This window comes from Cyclopterus lumpus, chromosome 22 (assembly GCF_009769545.1).
Source record: "Cyclopterus lumpus isolate fCycLum1 chromosome 22, fCycLum1.pri, whole genome shotgun sequence".
Taxonomy (NCBI): Eukaryota; Metazoa; Chordata; class Actinopteri; order Perciformes; family Cyclopteridae; genus Cyclopterus; species Cyclopterus lumpus.
This window is the reverse complement of record NC_046987.1, coordinates 19,904,380-19,928,879: the sequence shown is the minus strand read 5'-3', so window position 1 is coordinate 19,928,879 and position 24,500 is coordinate 19,904,380. Positions and strand designations below refer to the sequence as shown.

At 43.1% G+C, this 24,500-nt stretch overlaps 1 protein-coding gene across 6 annotated transcripts in view; it reads right to left on the bottom strand.

Moving 5' to 3' along the window:
* syne1b (spectrin repeat containing, nuclear envelope 1b) overlaps positions 1–23,090 on the bottom strand; it is a 70,611-nt gene extending 47,521 nt beyond the window's left edge. For 5 of the 6 annotated variants that reach the window (XM_034562738.1, XM_034562739.1, XM_034562740.1 and 2 more), the window contains exons 1-33: positions 22,960–23,090; positions 20,872–21,173; positions 14,940–15,001; positions 12,719–12,814; positions 11,482–11,565; positions 10,587–10,679; positions 10,226–10,404; positions 9,908–10,104; positions 9,530–9,639; positions 8,660–8,767; positions 8,422–8,559; positions 8,151–8,315; positions 7,897–8,009; positions 7,649–7,817; positions 7,456–7,552; positions 7,318–7,338; positions 6,819–7,021; positions 6,557–6,721; positions 6,303–6,455; positions 6,053–6,196; positions 5,404–5,571; positions 5,108–5,266; positions 4,862–5,026; positions 4,631–4,765; positions 4,353–4,511; positions 3,924–4,132; positions 3,411–3,519; positions 3,139–3,303; positions 2,231–2,398; positions 1,955–2,131; positions 852–992; positions 603–763; positions 219–369 (exon numbers count right to left, since the gene is read on the bottom strand). In XM_034562738.1, coding sequence (XP_034418629.1) covers positions 219–369; positions 603–763; positions 852–992; positions 1,955–2,131; positions 2,231–2,398; positions 3,139–3,303; positions 3,411–3,519; positions 3,924–4,132; positions 4,353–4,511; positions 4,631–4,765; positions 4,862–5,026; positions 5,108–5,266; positions 5,404–5,571; positions 6,053–6,196; positions 6,303–6,455; positions 6,557–6,721; positions 6,819–7,021; positions 7,318–7,338; positions 7,456–7,552; positions 7,649–7,817; positions 7,897–8,009; positions 8,151–8,315; positions 8,422–8,559; positions 8,660–8,767; positions 9,530–9,639; positions 9,908–10,104; positions 10,226–10,404; positions 10,587–10,679; positions 11,482–11,565; positions 12,719–12,814; positions 14,940–15,001; positions 20,872–21,121 — 4,614 coding nt within the window. In that variant the 5' untranslated portion in view covers positions 21,122–21,173; positions 22,960–23,090. Of the gene's footprint in view, positions 1–218; positions 370–602; positions 764–851; positions 993–1,954; positions 2,132–2,230; positions 2,399–3,138; positions 3,304–3,410; positions 3,520–3,923; positions 4,133–4,352; positions 4,512–4,630; positions 4,766–4,861; positions 5,027–5,107; positions 5,267–5,403; positions 5,572–6,052; positions 6,197–6,302; positions 6,456–6,556; positions 6,722–6,818; positions 7,022–7,317; positions 7,339–7,455; positions 7,553–7,648; positions 7,818–7,896; positions 8,010–8,150; positions 8,316–8,421; positions 8,560–8,659; positions 8,768–9,529; positions 9,640–9,907; positions 10,105–10,225; positions 10,405–10,586; positions 10,680–11,481; positions 11,566–12,718; positions 12,815–14,939; positions 15,002–15,905; positions 16,035–20,871; positions 21,174–22,959 lie in introns of those variants that run through there. The other variant, XM_034562744.1, reaches the window with a different exon arrangement.
* Positions 23,091–24,500: the final 1,410 nt, after the last annotated feature.

The window sequence follows — 24,500 nt, the reverse complement described above, 5'->3', positions numbered from 1 at the left end:
AGACGGGCGGTGGCAGGCGATGTTCAGCGTGGTACAATCTACACGGCTGAGGTCGGTACCTGTAATGACTTTGGCTACCGGGGCCCGTTAAAGGTTTCTAAAGAGTTGAATCTAATTAAAACGAGTGTCTAACTAGCATTTAAACTAGAGGGCTGATGCCGGCTTTCTAACACCAATGGCTCTGTTGTGGGGGAGAGTAAAAATACACAATAATGTACCTTTACTGTGGCGATCTGTTGCTCAAGAGGCAGAGTAGAAGACTTCAGAACCTCCAGCTGCTTTTCCTTGTCAGATATCCACAAGGAGAAGGTTTCAAACCCGGATCCAAACTGATCCCACTGAGCTTTCATTTCTTCCAGAGTCCTGACACTGGAACACAAACAAGTATTCGTTATAATAATAATAATAATAATAATAATAAGTTAACGATTACGTAAGTTATAATTACAAACACATCTTGACAATCGTTTTTTTTTTACGATATGTGGATCCTTGAGATTGTGTCCCTCAAACTGGAATATCGTTATGTTAGGATAAAAACCACGATGTATTTGACTACTAAAACATTATCTAGCAAAAGCCACGAGGATGAATCGTCTTACTCTTTTTTGAGACGAGCCTCCACGCTGTCCACTTGCTCGCTGAGGGAACACGCTCGTTGTGAAAGCAGAGTCTTGTTCTTTGGACCCAGCTGGATCTCTTTTGCCCTCTTCAGTAAAGTGTTCATGTGTGAGGCCTCTGCTTCACACTGCTTCAACAACACCTGTAAACAAAAATATATATATATCTAGTTCATATTCTCCATATAGCTAATACACGTCCAGGGAATGAACCACACACACTTGACTCACTCTGGCCTGGTCCAGTTCAACAGCCAGGCTCTCTGGACTGCTGAAGGTCAGGTCCCTCTCCATCGTCGAGCGGGCCTTACTCACAAACTCGTGAACCGCCTCCTGCTGGCTGTCAAACTCCTGCCAGGCTGCCAGAGTGACCTGCAGACGACAATGCCCCCAACAATCAATGACGTCCAATCAAATCCATCGTCAATGTGTGTTAAAAATCACTCGAATGTAGCATACAGGTTACAGGAGAACATGACATCAGTAAGTATGCAGATGACATCGCTACGTTGGCTGACGACAAAGAGGAAGCACAGTTCATATTGCGCAAGCTCTTTGCCCCAGTTGGTGCTGCAGCAGAGGCAGGAACATCAGACATGTTGGATCCGGAGAGCTTTCTCCCTTTTAAGTTTACCAAGTTTACATCTCCAGACTCCCACCTCCATCCTGTCTGTGTTCTATAAAAGCACCATCAAGAGAGCGAGGACCGACTCGCTGCATCCCTATCTCCAAAAAGGGAACCGCAAAGCCTCTGCTGGAGGCCCTCCAGCAGAACACGTCAGTCGGAGCTCTCGACCCTCCGTTCAGGACGAGTTCTCTCAAATGCTGCATCTCCATAAACCGACTGCGTTAAAAAAAAAAGGACGTTGCCTGAGCTCAAGTGTGACCCAATTAACAGGACGGCGTGCATGAATTAACTTTGATCAGACGCAAGTGTGTTGGAGTTCATGGGCAGGTTTGGAAAAAAACAAAAAAACAGCATCGCAGCGCCTCTAGGAGGATGCGGCGTAAATGAAGGGAAGTTTAGTAAAAGTCGGAAACAAATGACACTTTGTTGAATTACCAATAGACAATGTTTAATGCTGTCATGTAATAACTAAAGTGTCAGGATTCAGCTCATTAATCACAATCGTGCATTCGGATTACGACAACAAAAGATACCTTGAGTTCTTTAAATTGAGGATGAGTAAAGACCCTTTCAGTTCATGATGTTTCAGCCGATATTTAGCAAAGAAAGATGGATAATCATCCTTCATTCTGAGGTTATCATTCAAAGGAAAGTGCTGGTTTAAACAGCTGTGAGCTGTTGTTCACTAACAGTGTTCCCTGCTCACCTCGAGGCTCTGCTCCTGTGAATCCATGTTCTGCTCCATTTTGCCGAGCGTGTTCTCTAAAGTCTGCAGGTCCTGCTGCAGAGTCTCTCCCAAACCCTCCTCGGCCTGGAGCTGCTGGCCTCTGGTGATCATCTGCTGGACGTCCTTCCTCTTCATCTTCAAACGTTTTAACAGTTGCTGTGGAAAGGAAGACGCATTTGATTCAAAGTTAACGCAAGATTTTTTTGGGGTGAATTACATACATTTTTTTTGTGTGTGAATGTCCTACATGAGTACCTGGTGAACGAGCAGCAGTTGCTGGGCTTCCCTCACAGTTGGACAGTCCAGTATTTTGGTGACCTCGGCCTGAGCCTCTTTCTGCCCCTGGACCAGATCATCCAAAATAGTTTGTACCTCTTCCCTGAACTGCACACAGTCGCCCACAGCCAGCACCATCTTCTCCGCCTGGAGGTCACAACAGAGAAACATACAGTACAAAACAAACAGGATACATTGATGCTGAGGTGTATATGCTGAACTAAAATATAAGGTTCATCTTTCTCACTCTTTTGACACAAATGTGTGTATATATATATATATATATATTCTTTATCTCTCTATATATACACAGTGTATATATATATATTCTCTCTCTCTATATATATATATTCTTTCTTTCTATATACAGTATATATATATATATATATATATATATATATATATATATATATATATATATATATTCTCTCTCTCTCTCTCTCTCTCTCTCTCTCTCTCTCTCTCTATATATATATATATATATATATATATATATATATAGAGAGAGAGAGAGAGGATATATATATATATATATATATTCTCTCTCTCTATATAATATATATATATTCTCTGTTTCTATATACAGTATATATATATATATATATATATATATATATATATTCGCTCTCTCTCTCTATATAAATAAAATTTCAACTCGTGAAAAATGGGAGCTAAAACTAAAGTGTTTCTATTGTTGTTCAGTGTATGTCTAGTCTAATACAATCATACCTCCGTCTTAACTATAAATGAACGTGCTGTGTTATTTCCCTAATAATGCGCACTGATCTATGACACACACTTCTAGATTATTGCAAAGTTTATATATCTGTGTGACACTTGAACATGGTAACATGGTTAGATTCCCAAGAAAGGGAGCTGAGACCAACCTCGAGGAGAGAAGCAAGAAGACCCTTAAAGTCCGTAGACAGCTTGCCCAGGGCGCTTCCTTGCCTCTGGGCATCGCCGTCGGTACAGATCTCGATGAGCACGGCCATGCGGGCTTTCAACCAGCCCAGATTCCCCTCCTGTAACTCTGCGTCAGTCCTCAGCTCCTGCAACACGAAAAACGAGAGTGTGGTAGAGCCCATGTGGTCATAAGAGTGTTTTTAGAAGTGACACAGAGGAGGCGAAGTGGAGAGTGTCGTGTGTAATAACCCACCGTGATGGTGGCCTTCACCTGGCCGTACTTCCTGGGGTCGTTGGCTCGGTTCCTCAGCAGCCTCAGTTGACTTTCTTTAGATATGAGCCAGCAGGACAGTTCAGCGTACCTGTTTCACACCACGACATCAAACTCAACAAGATTTAGGGAGTAATTGCTCGTGCATGAAAAGACTGCATTGATTGAGATGCACTTCTTTTTTTTTTGTATCCACGATGTGCGTAAAATGTATCTTTCTATAACTAAGTGTCTGTTTATGACTCAGAAGGCATCGCTACTTCTTTTATTAGTATTATTTTACAGAGTTACTTATAGTAATATTAATCTGTTCACTATTTTATCAAACCTTCAACTCTCTTTCTCTCCTCATCTCAAGCGAATGAAAGAATTTAAACATTATTACTTTGGATATGTAATGAATTCTTCACATTCTTCTGTTGTTACGGCAGTCAAAAGGTTCAATCCTATGCTGTAACCACTGCAACCCCTCGACTGCATTAAAAGATCAAACACCTCGAGTTGTACTCCTTCCATTTATCCGGGTGCTGCATGAGCTTCTGGTGGGTGCTCTCGACTTCCTCTCGGACCTCGGAGTAGTCCTTTTTCGACGTTTCCAGGGTCTGGTGGGCCGGGTCAGCCTCGGGGAGCTTCTGACAAAGTTCCTCCATCAGCTGCAGCCTCTTCTCGCAGACTGACTGGGGGCCCTTTTCCCTGAAGAAGGCCTAAAGGCAAACAAAAACACAACGCCATGAATACAGGCCAGCGTGGAAAAGAGTGCTTGTGCTGCACACAAGGTAAAAGAAATGTAAATGTGAAAAACACAGCTGATTAAGGACAGTTTTTGCTCGACACTGGAAGAGCCTCAGTTCTTCATCCAAATCTTCCCAGCAGTGAATTTGCATTGTTGTGTCTCAATGAGTGAGCTCGATACGCGACGCTCACCCTGTGCTCCTTGACGAGCCTCTCGCTGCCCGTGCCGGCCAGGTGGCGGTTCTCCCTGGTCACCTCCGCCTGGCACTCCTGCAGCAGCGCCATCAGCTTGCTCCTCTCCACCTCCACTTTGAGATGCAGGAGGTGGAAGGGGGAGTCCGACTGAATGTCCTGTGAAATGAGAAAATATATATACGACACGTGCGAGGCCAGAGTCAGAGCCGAAAATATTTAAATATATAAAAGATGGAAATATGTCTAAAATACACTATTCGAGTCAAGGAACTAACCTTCCAGTGTTTGTGCAGCTTCCTGACTGTTTCCTGTAGCGACTGCTGCTCCTGCTCTGGCAAAATATCTGTCAGCTCGTCACAGGCCTTGAGGAAAGCATTCAGGACCCGCTGATCCAGCTGCCCAAAGAACTCCTGCAGGGAAAGAAAAAGACCTCATCATGATGTGTCACACGTTGTCGCATTATTTCACACTGTGCGTGCGGCTACTTGTGCTATTGTGCGTCTTACGGTGTGTTTCTTGAGCAGCTCCTCCGGGTGGCCTCTTTCCGTCAGACAGTTCTGTGCCACTTTAAGAACTTTCTCCAGCTCGATCCGTGACTCGTCGAACCTCTTCATGAGGCTGCTGTTGGCCTCCACATGCTTCCGCCACTCTGTCGATTCCTTAATCATGCCCTGAACACACGAGCGACACATTTGTTTAACGCAAAAAAACACTTCGGAAGTTGAACCGGGCCTCCTCGGTGTGAAACGTACCTGTGAGGAGGACTGCAGGTCTGCTACTCTCTTCTGCAGGAGGCTCATGTCCATGTACTCCAGGGTGTTACTGCTGTTCATTATTTTCTGGATGCTCTGGTGGGTCCTCTCTATTGCTGTCAAACACTTCTTGCAGCTGTGTGTGAAGGTCACCAGCTCCTGCGACATTGAGCGTTAGTCATTTATTCATATCTCGAAGCGGTGCTTTTCACTTGAACACTTTGTGATGGTTATTATTGGGTATGTTGTGCAACTTCTTTTATTCATGCACCCTATGACGGCAGCATATTGATTACCTGGCATTTCTGTTTGAAGTCTACCGGTCCCTCAGAGTCTCCGGTGCTGGTGATGTGACTGGCCTTCTCCAGAGCCTGGTAGAAGCCCGTGATGTTCTTCTCCATTTCTTCCAGTGGAGGTAGTAGAGACTGGGACTCCCTCAGCAGAGGCAAACACCTCTCTCTCACCTGATTGGAGAAAAGCATTTTGATTAAAGAGAAATGTGACTGATGTGGGGTTTTGTTGTTGCTTCGATTGTTTGTCTTGCCTTGAGTACCTTTTAAAGCGCTATACAAATAACATTTATTATTATTATTATTATTATAAAGAAATAGCAAGCATTTGTTTTCAGAGGCGTTAACACCATGCCAGCAATTAATTATATTTCTTTATTTTCTTTTCATTTTTTTTTTTTTACATATCCTTAAAATAATAATTTGCTAATTGTAATCTTTGTCCAGCGCAAACAATTACCTGCAATATTTATGTATTAATGCCTTGGTTCACCTTTAGGGTAACTTATTTTGGTCATGCTTTTTGCCTACTTTTTATGTAAAGATATATATATATATATATATATATATATATATATATATATATATATATATATATAAAAAACACCAGTTTTATTTTTTAAGTGAAACATAGTGTATCTTTCCATGCACTCACCTTTCCCAGCTGCTCTTTGACCGCGGCCATCACAGCCGTCATCAGGGACACTTCCTCCTGCGGCGTGTCTTTGGTCAACAGCTGAGCGGTGCGGCTCGCTGCCTTACAGGCGGCTTCCATAGCGGGCACTTTGTGCTTGACTTCCTGCAGTCAGTTGGAATAGAGAGTAAAACATGTTTGTTTTCATTGCACAGCATAGAGATTAAAATCCGTCTTAACCGAGGAAAGGACGAGCGGATCCGCCGCTTACCTCGACGTCCTGAACAAAGGCTCGGACGTTCAGAAAAGACACTTGGACGGGAGCCGTCATCTTCTCGTTGGTTGCATCCATGAATGTTTTCAGGGCATTTATCCCATCTTGGTAGTCTTGTCTCAACTTATCTACTTCGTCCGCTCTCGCGTACTGCCAATGAAACGGAGGAAGACGGTCAGTGGCTCATTTGTGTTTTTTTTTTTTTTTTTAAAGCTGGTGTTCACGGTACAGTTGTTCAAAGTGTCACTCACATGTTTGACTTTGACAAACAGCTCCCTCCATCTCCCGTTCAGGAGGAGAAGCTGCTGCTTCAGATCTCGTGAGACCGTGTCGTCGCACGTCTCGATGAGAAAGTTCCCGGCGTCGTTCATGTCCATGTGCTGCTGCATCCAGTGAGAGAGGTTCCTGAAGAAATCCTAAAAAAAAGAGAAAAAGGAAAAACAAAGACCATTGCTGCAGAGACTCAAACAAATACTACTGTTTCCCATTCGTAGTATCTGTGATTGTACTCACGCGTTTGGCCTTCTCGGACTGATTGAGCATCTGCTCGCCGTCCTCTAGCCAGGCCTGCAGCGACGCCACGGTGCTGCTGTACTTCTCCCAGTTAGAGATCACCTCCTCCAGCATGCTGCGAACACTGCGCACCTCCAAGGCCAGGTTCCTCCACTGAGCCGTGGCCTCGCTGAGGAATTTACTGACCCCTTCTCCTTCGTCGACTGAAAAGTTAAAAAGTTTGGTTTAGTCGAAACCAATACGGGTATCAACTGCACGGCTTTTGATTATGTCTGATGATTACGTGGCCGTTTTGCCGATGCTACGTGTCTGTTAGGTCGCAAAGATCAATAGCATTCCGATTGATGCAACTATTGTTACTTTTTCATGCGCATGTGCAAGATTAGGATTTTTTTTTTTCAGTTCTGGGGATTAAAAAGTATGTTAGAAAAGAAAAGCGTAGCCCCACATTCACAGAGAGGTAAGGTTTCAAAGGCTGTCAGGCTGTATTTGGACTTACCTTTGTTACAGGTCTTAGACCCTGTAACATGAAATCAATAATAAGACTGTTTACCATGAGCCCAAGAAAATGTAAAATAAAAATATGTATATATAGAGACATAAACAAATGTGTAGTAGAAACAGAGAAGGGTCTTACTTGAACTGTCTGACTTTACATAAACCTCTGCAGCTTGCTTGAGGCCTGTGAGGATTATCTCATACTGCTCAAAGAACCTGTGGCCTTCGACAAAAGTCTGGAATAGAAAACAAAAACCATGAAATTCAGATGAAATTCAGATGAAATAGTCTTTTTAAAATACCGCCAAGTACACCGATCATTTTTCACTCACGAGGTAGGTTTGCAACAGGAGCTCCACTGAGTCCCGCCGGCCATATTTAATGATCCAGGACTTGAGCTTCGACTCCGCCAACATCAGAAACGCCATCAGTCGGTACTTCATTTCCCAGAATTCCAGTTTAATCAAGTGAGCGTGTGACGATATGGACACAAAATTGAATCTGCAAAGTAAACAGTATGTTCAGTAATTATTTCATTTACAGTAAATGTGTTTTACTTAATTAAAAACAGGACTCTTACCTTTCAGCCATATCCTGGAGCTGCTCAGGTGGGACAGGCACCCCGTTCACGGACCTGTCCCTGTGGATCTGCTGGAAGGTTTGTTTGTGTGATTCCAAGTTTTTTAACACCTCCTGCAAACACGAATCACATATAAATCAGGTTCACGTGTGTACAGTTCCTGCGTAAAGCGATTCAAACACCTTCCAGGTCAACGGGCATGGTGCAGTAGGTATCCACACACACATTGAATCTCCAAAGGTTCCCCGTGGTACCTTGTGCTGCTCCAGTTTTCTGTGCAGAACGTTGGCCGTCTCCTCGTGAGCATGTTGGATGGGAATGTCCTCTCTCAGAGCCATCTCCGCCCTGTGAAGCCAGGCTCCGATCACTCCCAGAGGACCGGGCAGGGACTTGTCCAGGTGGATGTGCCAGTCCAGCAGCTGCAATAGACACCCGTTAAAAAAAAACACACACACACTACCAAAACAAGATCCCAAACGTGTCCACACGTTCACAAGCTGTGTAGAAAGTATGCAGAGCGATTACCCTGGCAGACACGCGGTCCCACGCCTGCTTGACCAGAGCTTGGTCCACGGACAGCTTGCCGTCTCTGTTGACGGGCTGCAGCAGAGGATCCGTCTGCTTCTTCTTCATTTCATACTGGACACGGAAGCTCTTAAACGCCTGCAGAAGAAGAAGAAGAAGAAAAAAAAAAAATAATGAACGCGGTGAGAGTTGATGAATGTCTCTGTCAAAGCAGAAGGTCTTTGCAGGCCTGACTCACCTGATATTTGTCGGTGAGGTTTCCCTCGGCGCCCTGGGCCCGCAGCACATCTCTCTCCAGCTGATCTAAAAACACCTTCAGCTCTCTCAGCATCTTCCGCTCCTCTCTCTGTCACAATCAGGGAACATCCAGGTTAGAGTCTCGGGAACAAAGCTTGCCAAAAAGGTTCAGAAACTGAAACCAAACTGACATTTCTATGTCTCCATCCTCTACGGTTTAGCAAAGATTAGAAGTGTTTTTTATAAGTCATGCTAGAAGGAAAGGGGTTTGGGACACTTTGGATTTAGTCTGTTAATTTAGTGAAACCTACCTCCAGCATTTGCTCTATATCTTGGGGACCGAACTATCCCGGAAAGCAGCAAGGCACACAAAGAGATGCAAACACACCGCAAAATGCATTAGAGAAGCCGAGGAGGGGAAAAGGAGAAGCAGAGTGGAGAGGAAATGGGATGAGTGTGATGTCGGGAAGGACACTCCAAACAGAGAGCATGCGGCACTATGACTCTCACCTGAAGCACTGGCACTGACAGGGCAAAAGTTGGAATTGAGCCAAGAAGCAGCTTAATGTGCACCAAAAAAAAAATAAAGTAGATGGAGAAATTAAATAAGTATGATGATGAAAAAAATAACAACAATTTGATGTGATTATATTCCTGCTGTGATGAGAACAATTAAGCACGGCAGCATTTAAAGCAGAAGCACACACACTGTGAATAGTTATGCACGAGGTCTGTGGTACGAGGAAATGTGGATGGCAGCGTAACGATTGAAATAATAACACGTGGCGTTATATAGCTATTAATTTAGGAGCAACACAATGATATTCGAGCCAGGTATTCACCGACGGATCAAACGTTTTAAACAAAGTACCTCGTCCTGCTGCCCGTCGGTCTCAGAGTGGTGCGGGTTTGGGTAGTGCTTGAGAAACTGAGCCACATATGTCATGATGGATTTCTCATCCGGCTTGTCTACATCCACATCTGTGGAGCAACACAAACATGATATGATGCAACCTCATATGACCTCAAGAGGAAAACTTCCTGATAGCTAATTATGCACGTGTGCTATCCTTATTCATCCTTAGTCATAAATGCTCATGCTCTAATTGCAGTGTTACTATACATTTGCTGTTTTGATGCAACTACAACAATGACAAACTTCAAACTACTTAACTATTTAACACTTATATTCAATGCCATCTTGTCTACTACGCTGGAATATTTAACGCAAAGGAAAGATCGAGGGCACCTTCTGCATCCAGCAGGCGGGGAATACCCAGCTCATTTTCTGCAAGTGCGAAGGCTTCCTCCAAATTCTCCCTGTTGCTGCGCCTCCGCACCACCTCCATGTCCACCAGGTCCGGCCTGATGGCGTGCACCACCGACTGGAACGCAACGCCATCGCGCCAGCTGGGACCAAAATCCTTCACCTCAATTCCATGATACCTGAAAAACAGGTACGTAACCATGTCTGTGACCTTATCTCCTTGTATCGCATGCCAGCGGAGAACATCTTCACCCATATCCATGAACATGTTTTCCACGCGGTGATTTGAAAGTGACCTACTTGGCCGCTGTGCACTGCACCCATCGGAGCAGGGCCTTCTTGGCGTTGCCCTGAAATCTGTTGACCACCTTCCGCTTCATGGGTGGGCTTCCTGCTTCAGAGCTGGCTAAACTCTCCACAGAAGAGTTGCTGTTGGACAGGGCCTGGAGGGCTGGCAGGTTGCTGGTTAACTCCTCAATCTGAACGGAAGAACACGGTCAATTGCAAAAGAAGAGGTGACCATAGCAACATGAAAAAAAAGGTTTTTTTTTGGTCCAGGAGTTTGTGAAATTCAGGGTTTAATCGAAGGGCATCAACTCACGTTGGAGCGAGCGCAGTTATGATTAAACTCTCAGGATTTAGGGGTCAGGTCAAGTTTTACCTGGAAGTAGAGGATAACGGTCCATATCAACCCAAGAACAATTGAAGGTCGTCCATCTGCGATGTCGGTGGCATGAATGTTAACGAGTTTGATCTGGAACAAAAACCAAAGCAGAGGATTATTATGAGAAAGAACCACCAGAAGCACCCCGAGAAGTTTCAAACTATCCAAAATAAAAATGTGCAAGCTGTTTTTTGTTTTGCTCTACGTCATCAAAGTCAGGTCTTTGATGAAGAGAAGTACTGTGACAACAGACAAACCAGGAAGGCAGAAACAGCCACATGGAAAAGGGAACCAGCAGGAAAAACAGAAGAGGCTTGTGTCCAACCAGGCGTTTAAAAGGAAAAAGCAGAGGGCGCCACAGCACTGGAGAAAGGCTTCAATCTGCCATGTTTACATCTCTACATTTGAGAAGCTGCGAACTGGAGATGAACACAGCAGTAACCAGCGTTCCCAGTCAGTAGAAAAAGAGTCACATCAACATTTATTGGAACAGAAATAGCTAGTATTCAGGCGTCGCTTAGTACACGTCGTGCATCAAATGAAAGGAATGCATACTGTGTGTGTGTGTGTGTGTGTGTGTGTGTGTGTGTGTGTGTGTGTGTGTGATCACACAGGGCGGTTAGTGGCGACTGACCGAAGATCCTCGATACACAGACTGAAGGCACGCAATGACGGGAGAGAGATCACAACAATGTAAGTCTCCGTCCTCTGGGGTGGATTATGTAATCAAGTATTCCCATTATCTATCGCACCTTTTTGTACACTGGCAAATATCTAAAAATCAACAGCTTTTTTTTCCTCATGCGTTCTTAATAAGACCCTGGACTTCTTTAGGACATTAAAAGAAAAAATACAAAAATACTTTAAAACATTTTTTTTTTTAAACGCATACCTTCCTGCCTTCGAGGAATTTGAGCGCTGTGCCGATGTTGGAAACCCAGTGGATCCTCTTCAGCTGGCGGCCTTGCTCACGGGGCTTAAGACACAGTGGACACAGACAGTAAACATGACTGGCATATCGTACGAAGCCGAGGATGGCTTCATTCTCTGAAACAGTGTCTCCTTTCCTGCTGCACCACTCCTGTTTGCCACTAGTCGGACGGTGACGGTGACAGTTTGTTTTGAGACTACTAAATCCCTATCAGAGTTTATGTGTGTGTGTGTGTGTGTGTGTGTGTGTGTGTGTGCATGTGTACTGCTATTTGTGTGAGGATACATTTTTGGTTTCATACCAGGACATTTGTGAATTTCTTTTGGGGACAATTTTGGAAAAAGGCTTTTCATTACCTCAAAGGGCCTTTTAAATGTTTGTTTTTTTAAGGTTAAGTGTAGCTTTGGGTTGGAATGAGCGTTTAGTTGTGATGCTCATGGTGAGGATTAGGGTGCTAGGGAACGGATTACAGTCTATGAGGGTTCTCAAAGACGAGTGTGAGTGTGTGTATGTGTGTGTGTGTGTGTGTGTGTGTGTGTGTGTGTGTCAGGGATATAGAGAGAGGGAGAAACAGACACCAGTGAGCCAAAAGCTTCTCACAGTGGGGAGGCTCAGACCAAAGTTTCTCAGTTTTGTAAAATGAATATACAGTATATATATATATATTTATATATATATAAAAATATATAATAATATGTATATATATATTATTATTTATTATATTATTTGTGTTATTATATTTAATCATGCAACATTTTAAGATATTGTTCAATGCATTCGAGTTATAACAACAACAAGTTATTTGTATGCATTTGCAGTATTTACTCATCCGTTAACTAGTTTTCCTCAAATAGACTGGGTGTGATTAAACATGTACAGATGTATAAATATTGTGAATTATGTGAATTCAACTGGTTAATTTACCGTCATCTCTGACCAACAACACAACTCACAATTATGTAAATTGCTCAATCGAAAAAAATCCTCACGACTCAACAACAATTATTGTAAGCAATGTAGTGAATTTGTATGCAGATTTTTGGTTTTACGCCATGAAATAAAAGGAGAGGATTACATAATGTAGGGTATACATGTACAAGTTGACCTGTGAAGTCGACCCAGATGAAAAGGAGTGCCTTGATTTACAATATTAATTATTCCAAGTGGATATCATACAGGGTGTCATACTATTACTTACGAGTCTTTGACCAGACAGAACCTCCAAAAGAGCCAAAAGCTTCACCCCATCTTTGATGTCCTCGAAAAGGTCGTTAACCTCCAGTGGCGGTTTGTACTGGAGGAGAGAAAACAACAGCTTTAATCATTGCAACACATTAAAATAGTTGTGATTTGTTTTAATAGAACCAGCCCTGTTGCATTGATGAATCTTTAGTGTGACAGGACATTAGTATTCTAGGGATGAGAGGGGGGGGGGGGGGGGGGGGGGAACCAAATGCTGCTGGTGAGAAACAGGCTTGTTAGAAACCACCACAGAGCCTCCCTGCAGCCTTTTTGCTCAGCGGTGGCCGGCTGCCCAGTCCCGAAGGCGATGATTCTCATTTAACCTCTAATAAATAAATAAACCCTCCTGATATCATATCCACACGTTTTACAGAGCTGTGCAAGCATCCCGAGATGAACGACAGCGTTACAAACCCCCCACTGAGCGTTACTGTCTGTGCAAAGAAAGAAAACAGAGCGAAGCTGTAATTTAAAAAGGAAGGCCACGACATGGGAGTGCTTTATTTGGCACCGCACGCAGGCCGTTTCACAACTCAACATATTCCATGACAGGATGCAGTCGGCTGCCTATTGAGGGCGAAGCGGTGTGAAGAGTCTGTCCTGTTCTTCTTCTTCCTGTCACAGAAAGTACTGAAGGAGGAAGACGCGTTTTTTGTGCCGCGGAGCTCTTTTCAAATATTAAAAAAACATCGGTATTACATGGAGAGTCAATATCGAGTACGTAAGAATATGTAACTATTATGTTCCTCCTACTCAAATTAAAACAAAATATATAACTGCTAATATGCGCGATCACGCAAATGTAGCTTATGTCATTCCCAACCTGGAGGGATTAATGAACCGAATCACATGAAAAACGGTGAAAGTCACAGAGAAAATTGCCGAGTAATAGAATATCAGAGGAAATGGAAACAAAGGCTGGAGGAAGTTGAAGATAAAAGATAAAAGCAGGAGATCAAAGCTCATCGTTTACTCAAACGCAAAAAAACCTTTTGTGCTCCGATACGAAAAAAAAAGTCTCGTCTCCTGTAAACGTGACTGTCGCGCACGCCGGTATCGCTCATGCAACGGTGGAAATAAGACTGTTGAAGCCCTTTTTTTTCGTGGTGCAGCTTAATATGCTTTGTTAGTCCTATTGGTATGCACAGTGAGTGGAGCTTGAATAACGAAGCTTGAGTTTTTGAAAGCCACGCTTTGAGCTAACGCAGCTCAGGCTCAACAAAAGACCCCTCCAACTAAATGTCTGTTGAGTCCCAGACTTTAAACCCTGTAGCGGACTAGTTGAACACACAGTACTTATTCGGAGTTGTGAACAGTTCTTCAGTGTGCAAACGATCTGATGTAGTTTGTTATTTTAAGTAATCCAGCGTTTGAGTTTTAAAACATGTCGTTGTCGTGATTTGCCTGAACCGTAGAAGCAAACGACTGCCTCCGGGGGAACTGTCCTCGCCCTCTCGCTCTCCATCTGCGCACCGCATCACCGTCACTGCCAAGCCGGTCCACAAATACACACACTCACAAAACACCCGCGCACACACAGCGGGGGCACACACACACACACACACACACACACACACACCTAATACACGACCAGCACATACCCCACACACTCCAGTTTCTGAATAATTCCATTATACCTCCACATAAACGCACTCCACCCAACTATAATAGCCCCTCGTGAGCTTCTTTAAAACTGCACTGAGACGATGCCTCTGAGCTCCGTTATGACCTCCGTCATCTTTCCAAGCAGAGCAACAAGCAGCATGACCTTTTTTTTTTAATGCTTCTCCTCACAGGAAAACAGAAGAATCCAAGGTTTACTTTACCGTGCGTTCCCTCGCCATTCGTTAGATCCAGAAAGCTGTCATAATAAACCCGATTAAAACGCGATTATGATCTTAAATGCTTAAGAAACAAGTGGTTTAATTCACGGTTTAACTGGGTGAATTGAATTATATCTCTTGTGCGGATTCACAGGCGTGACGGGTCAGTAGCCTGAAACACCACAGACCAAAGAGGAGCTACACCGTCATGACGAGCCATAAAACAAGCCTCTGTAATAAAAATTTTTAAAAAAGGTCCACTTAGCAATTTGTTTTACACGACCTCGATGAGCTAGAAAAAAAAACCCTTGCCGCTGTCGAATGGTGTATGAGAGAGAGCGTGGATGAACTTACCTTTGCTAAATGAGAGTTGATCCATTTGGTGAAGGTCCTCTTCTGCACCGCCTCCTGCTCATCTGAAGACGAAAAGGTCACAGAGGTCATGTCAATACAGGGCTCGGGGAGACCGGAGGAGCTGTTGATACTCGGATTGGATTTGCATGTATGCATTGCATGACTCCCCCAAGCCTCGTGCTTCACACTGCTTCTGGCATGTCGAGTAGCCTTTCCGGCCACGCTGCACCAAACATGTCTCAAAGTGCGCCTTCTGCAACGGGCTCGATTGTGTGCAATGTGAACCGCGTTGGCGGGTGCTCGTATCATCGATGCTCCGGAGAGCTCTCGGAAAGAGGTCATACAAGGAGATTAGAGAACGAGTGAGCCGACACATCTCGCAAGCCCCCTCTGCATTCAGTAATAACATGCGTGATTGTTTTGGTCACCCCCCCCCCCCAGTCTCTTTTGTAGTCTATTAATATATTCAGGCACAATGCTTCATGCATTATGCAGCAGGTATGACCAAACGATTGATTTCTTTGCTGAGCTGGTGCTGTTATTGCGTTTTATGACGGATTTCTAATACCCGGACACACGCCTGCCGGTTGGCTATCGCTGCACACCGCACGCAGTGGCCATTTTTAAACATCCACCCTTAGAGATATAGACAGTGGTCACGTGTGGAGGGAAGCGACGCAAACACTATACGAGGAGCAAAGACATCGAGTTAACAGGCTAATGCTTCATCGCTGATGCACAGGGGTATGCCCACTGAAGCATAGCTCACACACACACGCACACACACACACACACAAACACACACAGATGCAGCGCACAGCTGTGTTTGAGCGGCGTGACACTGTGACTAGTTCACGTATAGCAAGGATTCACCTGCAAACCGTTAGCATCTGTTATTTTCCCAGTCATATCCCAGATTAGCTGCGTATGTGCACACAGACGAAGGGTGACTGCTGCCCTACTTACCACGTAGGTACTGAAAAAACCCAGTCACCAGATTCAAAGAAGTCTTTCTGACAGATACGTCCTTATAGTGAGCCATTCTCCACCACGCTCTCCGGCTCTCTCCTTCTGCCTCTCATCGGTTCCAGGCTACATATATATATATATATATATAATACAAATCCACAGTGGAAAACTGGCACACAGATGTCCTTTTTCCTTTCCTTTTCCAGCAGGAAGCACAACAGATCTGGCTGCCTGGTTTCCTCGGTGAAAGCAAAAGAGCTGCTGGAGGCTGTGTTGAAAGCGTCCCCTCCTCCCTGACACTCTCACACTCTCACACACACACACACACACACACACACACACACACACACGCGCGCACAGATGGCAGAGGAGAAGACTCTTAACGGATGGGGTCATTTACAATCCCATCCTTCCATCTCGCTGTGCTTCTTGCCATCCGGAGGAGCCATGCCTGTGAGGAGGATGTGCACAGCCTCCGCTGCACTGCCTCTGTGTATCATCACACCGCCTGACGCTGGAGAGAGAGAGAGATCAGCTATGGCGCGGCTCCACCAATCGGCACTGGGAAGGCGGTGATGTCACAGCCTCGGCTGCATTATCCTGATTCATGCGCGTCTGTATGTGTGTGTATGGACCTGTGTTTGCCTATAAGATTTGCCTAATCTTCTGTGAGACTGACACCGTTAGAAAAAAGATCACAAATTCCAAGGATGTTATGAAGTAATTGTATTCTTTTTTCTTTTTTTTTTTTTTGCATGAAGTCCCAGGAGGACTATTGATTAAATAGCACATAACTAAATGAAAAGACTGCTGCACAAAGCTCACCACGGTGCAACAGATCTCCATAATTAATGCTGAGGCCGGTGAATGACATCCACCACCTGCTCTCTCTCTCTCTCTCTCTCTCTCTCTCTCTCTCTGTGTCAACGCCATTGTGACGACAAAGCAGACACGCCCACTCCGGGATTCCCACTTATGTAAAAAAGCTCTAAAGCATATTGCATTTTTTGACCAGTCTGTTTTTCTATTGGACTACCACACTTCTTCTGAATATAACGCACAATAGTGAATAAGTATAGTACTTGATAGCCTAAGAATCCGCTTTATTCTTTCAAGACCGCGAGCATACTAAAAGCTTCTCTGATGTACTAAAAATAGGCCTTTTGATTCTATTATTACTGCTCTGTGGACCGCTGGTGGAACTGGCCCAGAAAAAGCTATTTAGGTGACAATTGATTATTTTTTTCCTCTCCCTTTTATATAAAAAAAAAAGTAAAAGGTTATTAAAAGTACCACCATTAAAATGTTGTTGACATTTGCGTACGCGCGACACGATGAGCATGTCGACATACTGCAAATAATGCACGTTTACGAGTATCTAAAGATCACGCAAAAAAAATATTAACCCTGTAATTAATTGCTATCAAACATTTTTTGCCATTTTTAGAAAAAAGTGTTTATCCCTTCAATTACCCAACCATATAGAGACATTATATATTTATAGGGTTTTCTTTTTAAAAATGACCAAAAATAAAATACAAGATACTCACGTAGTACTTTCATGGTAATATTCCTAAAACACTGCATATGTCCCATTAGCAGAACAGTGGCTAAAGGTTATTGTTTGTTTTGCTTGAGTAGTGAGTCGACCTATGACCTTTAAACTTCGGCCTTTACTTTTCTAAACATGCCAGATAGCACCGACCCAGGAAAGGAAGTGATGTGTTTTTGTTTCCAGAGTCAACGCCTGCATTTTGACCCCCGATACAGAAACAATATGTTTTTTGTTTTTTTTATAGCTTACTTTTAGATACATAAAGCGTTTCTTCTACAAAACTATTTTTTTTTCTCTCACACAAAATAAGCGTTTTGTAGAAGAAACGCTTTATATATCTTGAAGTAAGTAAACATACTTGTAAATGATAACTCAAATGTCTAAGATAACTCAGTTTTTAGTATGTGGGTCAGGTCATGACATCCTTATGTAAAGCAGCTCCCCAGCATGGAGTCATTGTGTCTTAGCCAACTGATTTAATTAAACCTGATGTAGTACTCGCAGCTAAGTGGCAATTAGAAGCGAATAGCGCAAGCAACAAACACCAGCAAAGCATCAAACCACGAATGCATCCGCTATCCCCGTGAGTGATGGAGTACTTAAGGTGATCTTAGGACAGATGAGACCTTAGGTAATACTGTACAGTAGGCGCTTGGCTTCATTGGCCATGTGTTGGTCACCTGGGAGCAGCGTAAAAGCCCACTCGCTGCGTTGTTGTTCCGTTTAGTCCAGAGCAGCCTTACTTTAGCTCCGACAGGCCCACGGCAATCAGATGCCGTCTCTTCTGAGGATTTACTGACAGTGTGAATGTTTTATTTATTTTTTTCCCGGTCTTCAAAACGACGTGTGGCGATGCCGTCAATCTAACATTCACATTCAAAGATAACAGGTGTAAGACACATGAGATATGGTTTGTTTTACTGACTCCTGCAGCTTGGTTTAAGTGTCGAGTGGGAATCAGGAGATCACACACGGTGTGACGGTGGTCACAGCTGCTACTGACACTGTGGAGTAGAAGCATCTCTTACAGCTGACATGCCGGGATGTAAACTACTCCACCTGATTGGTCAATACAGACGTCTCATAATCTGTACTCACAAAGCTGCAGTCTGGGAGTCGGGAGGCGTTTCAGATGATTGTCAAAAAATTTAACCGGAAGCTTTTTTTTTTTTTTTTTTTTTGATTGCATCATGTGAGGTTTCGCTGAGTCATTTTAAAACTGTAAAGAGGGGTCTTGAAGAATTGAGACTTTATCACTATTCTTTGACATTCTGCAGACTAAATAAATAATTCATGAATTGAGAAAATTACTGGTTGTTGCAGCCCCTAATGATTTTTCCTTTCACACTACTTAGGAAGCAAAGAGGCTAAAAACTACTTCATATATATATATTTTTTTTAACTAGAATAATCAGAGTAAGAGTAACAATGAAAATAAAAACCTACGTTGTTAGGCTTTTATCTGTTCGTACGCGTTGCATACGATGAGCCCCTTCACCGTGGTGTGTTTCTTCACATCCTGTTTGACACACACACTAAACTACAGTGAAACCCACAAGAAGCTTGTCACGCACACTCCACCAGGCAGCTAACAGACATCAATGATGTCACTGAGAGTATTGAAGGCCACAAGGTGCTGCTGCTCTCTGGTCTTATGGTCTTAGATTGGTTATTGATATATTCTCAGATCATTCTGAATGAATCTCTTTCAATACATAGTGTAGATTATCGACAGTAGCTGGATATATTCACACGACTACAGGTTTGCTGGTGTCAATAATTCTGTTGCATTAACCGTCTCTGCAGGACGCCTTTAATAACAGGAAGCTGACAGTGAGGAAAAAGCCCCGACCGGCTCGCCATCTACAGAACAGCCAAAGCCACCGGCACAGTAACATCTCCCAGATGTGACCTCACGCACCAGATTCCACTTCCTGTCGTGAAACACGCGCAACACTGGTCGGCACGTTGCATTGCAGATTATGCCATTTGTGCACGGCTCACGCAGTATTAAAAGGTTAATGTATTTCTGGGGATTTTGTGTGATAGGTCGGATAGAAAAATTAAGCTTACTGTGTTTCTATCATTATCTTTAAAATGTATTTTGAAATCTGATCCTTTTTTTTTTTCCAGCAGCAGCTAATAAGAGGTTTAGTTTGTGTTTACCATCACACTAAACAGCATTAACACGAGTAAATACCTACTTCGAAAGACTTAAAGATAAGCTCATATAGTCCTTCATTTCAGGGCCCTGGAAATGTGTGAAACAAAAAATTAATAACTTCCAAATGGCAGGTGCTCTTTATCATGACACACTTCACCCTCGTCGTGCTAATAATACTAACTGTGAAACCAGAAACAGGGCTGCGTTGGCACAACCACAGACACCACGTTCCGTAACGGTCTCTATGGTAACCAGCTATACAGTTTCCTGGTATGCTACACATCCAGAAATACGTCTTAACTGAGCGGATGCCAGAATCAACCAGACCTGTCGTAGTGGCCTAAAGGGGGACACCAACAAAGAGAGAGACTCCCGCTATCGATCTCGTCTCTTACAAAGGACAAGAAGGGTGTCGGGTGTTCGCCTTGTTCACTGTGTCGTCTGTGCATTCACAGTTATTGTGACTCCAGTACCTTGTGTCAAGACTGCAACCATGCTCATCTGTGGGCGGATTCAATGAGCAAGAATAACATTGAGGAGATCAATTTTTAACCCAAGACTTGGATAAAAATATCAAACTTTCTCAGAAGTAGTCAAACAAGAGCAAACATTAAGTCTATTGTTAAAGGAAATCGGGGTCCCAGATGACTTGATGCTACTTGAGTAATGAGATGATGTGAAAACAAAAGTAGCTTTGTAATCTCAACAGGACAAATCATATTTCTCTGAATGACTTCTCGATTACCGTATCCAGTAGTTTGGTCACGAGAAGGAAAATAAAATGTCAAATCAGATCACATGCTATAGAAACTGATATGAGACACCATCTAATTATCCAAATGTGTGATTTTATTTTCCTTTCAAAAGGCAACAATATATTGTTTTTACGTATAACATTTAAAAACATACTTAACATTGCTGTGCATTTTATAACTCTTATAAGTCTTAAAAAAAAAAGAAGAAAAGTTGCACAGGGAACAGATGAAAAGTCATAAAGTAATAGATTTAATTGTGACGATATATGTTTTCTAACTGCATGCCTAAATGCTTTGTGAATAAATGAGTGTGTGCAAGGATGTGTGTGTGTGTGTGTGTGTGTGTGTGTGTGTGCGAGCACCTTGCCAAACTTGAGATTGGCACGCAGCCCAGGCATTGAATCAGCACAATATTACCGTGCAGCAGCAGCAGGAGGAGAGAGAGTGCTCGGTCCGTCAGCCGGGCCGAGCAAAGAGAAGGACACTCACCCTGCAGCTTCTGCATCACGTTCGCGATGTCCACAGTCGGCCGACCGAAGTGCCTCGGGGAGGCCATGTCGTCTCGCTGGGTGACAAGGTGAGTCCCAAATGCTGATGCAGAAGATCCTTCACAACGGTCCTGAGTGAGACATCCCCTCTGCCCCTCCCTCTCTCTCTCCCTCTCTCTCTCTCTCTCTCTCTCTCTCTCCTTCCAATTTCGCTGCTGCAGGACCAGGTCCAATTGAATCTCAGGTTTCATGCAGGGACGGCAGGTTTACTGTCCAATAGAAGCACTTCTTCCAGGTCGTTGCCTGAAAAAGAGAAGCATGTGTTAAGAGAGTTTTGATTGAGGCCACACCTTTTGTCATGCAGCTATTTTCGCTCACAATTTATAAACTTATTGCAAATAAGTTTATTAACTTTAACTTGTCTTCTTGTACATGAGTACATGTTGATGTTGAATACCCCCCTTAGGGAATTCAGCTATTAGTTACTTTGTGCTTTAGAAGTTAGTTACTCACAGTTTACCACCTCAAACATTGAAACACTACTACAATATCCATCCATCCATTTTCAATACCGCTTATCCTCATTAGGGTCGCGGGGCGCTGGAGCCTATCCCAGCTGACATAGGGCGAAGGCAGGGGACACCCTGGACAGGCCGCCAGTCCATCGAGGGCACATGTAGGGACATACAACCATTCACTCTCACATTCACACCTATGGGACATTTAGAGATCAATTAACCTGCAGCATGTCTTTGGACTGTGGGAGGAAGCCGGAGAGCCCGGAGAGAACCCACGCTGCCACGGGGAGAACATGCAAACTCCACACAGAAGGACCGCTCCGACCGGGAATCGAACCCTCGGCCCTCTTGCTGTGAGGCGACAGTGCTAGCCACTACACCACCGTGCAGCCCACTACTACAATATGTATGTTTTAATTAATATTTTCAAGCTTTTATTCTATTTTTTACTGCTGTTGATTTTGTGTTTTATTGTCCAACTACAACTTCAATAGCGTTTGCGTATACCTGAAGACACGAGTTTGCTTTCAGTGAGTTTCTCATGTATAAATAAAAGAAAATGACACCCCTACATCAAACAATGTATCACAAGAGTCACCTGGGAAAAAAATATATGATGAGAAATAAAGGCCATTTCGTAAGCCTTTTTCACAGAAGACACGTTACAGTAGGTGTAACGTTGCACAGGTGCAATTAATAAAGTTAATAACGGCCGTTCACAGTCACACTGCACTGCCATGGCTTAAAACAGAGGCCTCGTTAAGTGTTATTTGTGACACCTGTGCTGGGGGGACAGGCAAATTACTGAAGACTCATCTTTCCTGGCTAAATGAAGGTGTCAGTTAAAAGGTGTGAATTACAGTAAGACTATTTCAAGTGTGCTGCCAGGGTATATGACTAAATCTGATGTCATTAGTACTCAGGAAGACACTAGTATAAATATACACATACAGCTAGCTACACAAAGATAAGCAAGCATAGCCACAAAGCTATCATTAACAGGTAAGTAACAGCTAACAGTTAGCTATAACTGTTATATTAGTTACAAGTAAAAATGGCTAATAACTAGAGTAGTTAAGTATAACTATGTATAGCAATGGGTTTAAATAAGGAGTAAAGCTGTATTTGGCCAGCAAACTGCCAACTCATAAAACCACAAGCACTTTAAGGGACAATTAAAAAAGGAAGTGACTGTTGAGTAATAAAATATTAGCTAAAAAAAAAAAAGTGTCCAAGTTAGCTAGTTAGCTAACAGTTAGCTACAGGCACAGCCCTTTGCCTCCAACCGTTACCTCACGTGCGTGCACCGGCTGTTGCACGTATGATCATAAAGTTATTTAATACTTCATTACAATCGAAACATAATAGGACACCGTCGCATTTAATTGGTGTATTAGCGCCCAGTTCAACCGGAGAGGAAGTTATTAAAACACCACTGAATTAGCACCGTCACAAACTTAACACGATTAATTAAGTTAATTGCTCCAGGAAGCAGAAACCATGACAACCAAACAAATATAAACATATATCACTCTTAAAATACAAAAGTTGCACCTGACGTGTCATCTTACCACTTTCAGGAGACTGCAGACGGGCACGATAACTTTACAGAGGAAGTGTGAGTGTGTGTGTGTGCGTGTGCGTGAGTGCGTGAGCGTCGGTGTGTGTGTTGTGTTGCCTTGTTGCCAATGGCAACAGTGAAAATGAAAGAAGTTGGCGTGGAGAGAAGTTTGTAACTTCCGGCACGCTAACGGCACAGACCTTAAGGAGGAGGGGGGGTCGGACATGTGTGGTCCGGTTTCTGTCCCCCCTAATAAAAGAGGTCATTCTTTGGGTGAACAGAGAGGACTTCCGGGTACCCCGCCCCCCTCCATGGTCTTTTTAACACACGTCACGTGGTGCTTTTTTTTTTTTCAATACATGAGAGTAAATATGATTTGTGAGATGTTTGTAAAAATTAATATATATATATATATATATATATATATATATATTAAAAGAAGATGTATCTCTATTGTAGGAGTTAAATTATGGAACAGCGCTAACATAAATGTGAGAATGAACTTCTTTTTTTCATTATTTATACAACTGTCTTTTGTGTGAATAAAATATATTTGTCATTTTATAGCAAATTTTCTTAAGGCGTACTTAATTGATGAGCATGTAGAATAGGAATATATAAGCATTATGAACAATAATACAATAATAATATATATATATATGTATAATAATACAATACTATATATATATGTATAATAATACAATACTTATTGTCTTGTATGTGATCACTGAATAAAACCACTACAACAACAAGTCTTCAGTGTCCTTCACAGACAGTGTGTAGCGTGAGTCTGTTGTGGATGAAACTATATGTGTGTAGATTTGTGGGAACTCCTCCTGCAGCATGAACCTTGCTTTGTCTATTTAGCTAGCTCTTAAATTAATCAGGAAGTGGCGATGGGAGACCATCTGGATCACAATCAATTTGTTAAGACATTAATAAAGGGCCACATGTCACTCTGATACACCAGGAAGTGTTATGTGCAGCTCGACAGGAACACTGGACCCAAACGCCGTCAACGATGGAAAAGCAACTTTATTGCTAAACAGGATTCCAAAAACAGGCTTCAAAAAACCAGGATACAAAACATGCACACAAGATCTTCCACGATCTAGACCAGACGAACCGACCAAGGGGAATGACATGAACAGGACTTAAATACAGAGGGCTGGTGCAGGTGATTGGACACAGGAGGAAACAATCAGGAACAGGGCAGACAATCACAGGGACAGGAAGTGAAGAGAAACAGAGGACACAAGGACTTCAAAATAAGACAGGAAACACGAAACAACACTACAGATCCTGACAGGAAGTCTACAGTTATACATGTGAGGGAGTCTTTAAAGGTCATGGGGGGGGGGGGGGGGACTTCTCTCTTTCCAATAAGTCATTAGCAAAAGAGCAGGGACACGGAACAGAAAATAGTCTTGAGTTTATTCTCAAGATTTCAAGAATCTGAGATGTATTGCATAGCTCTTTTTAAACCACCCTTGATCCTCTGTGTACAGCAAATAAAGAAGATGCAGACAAGATCCCTCCACCTGGTCCAGA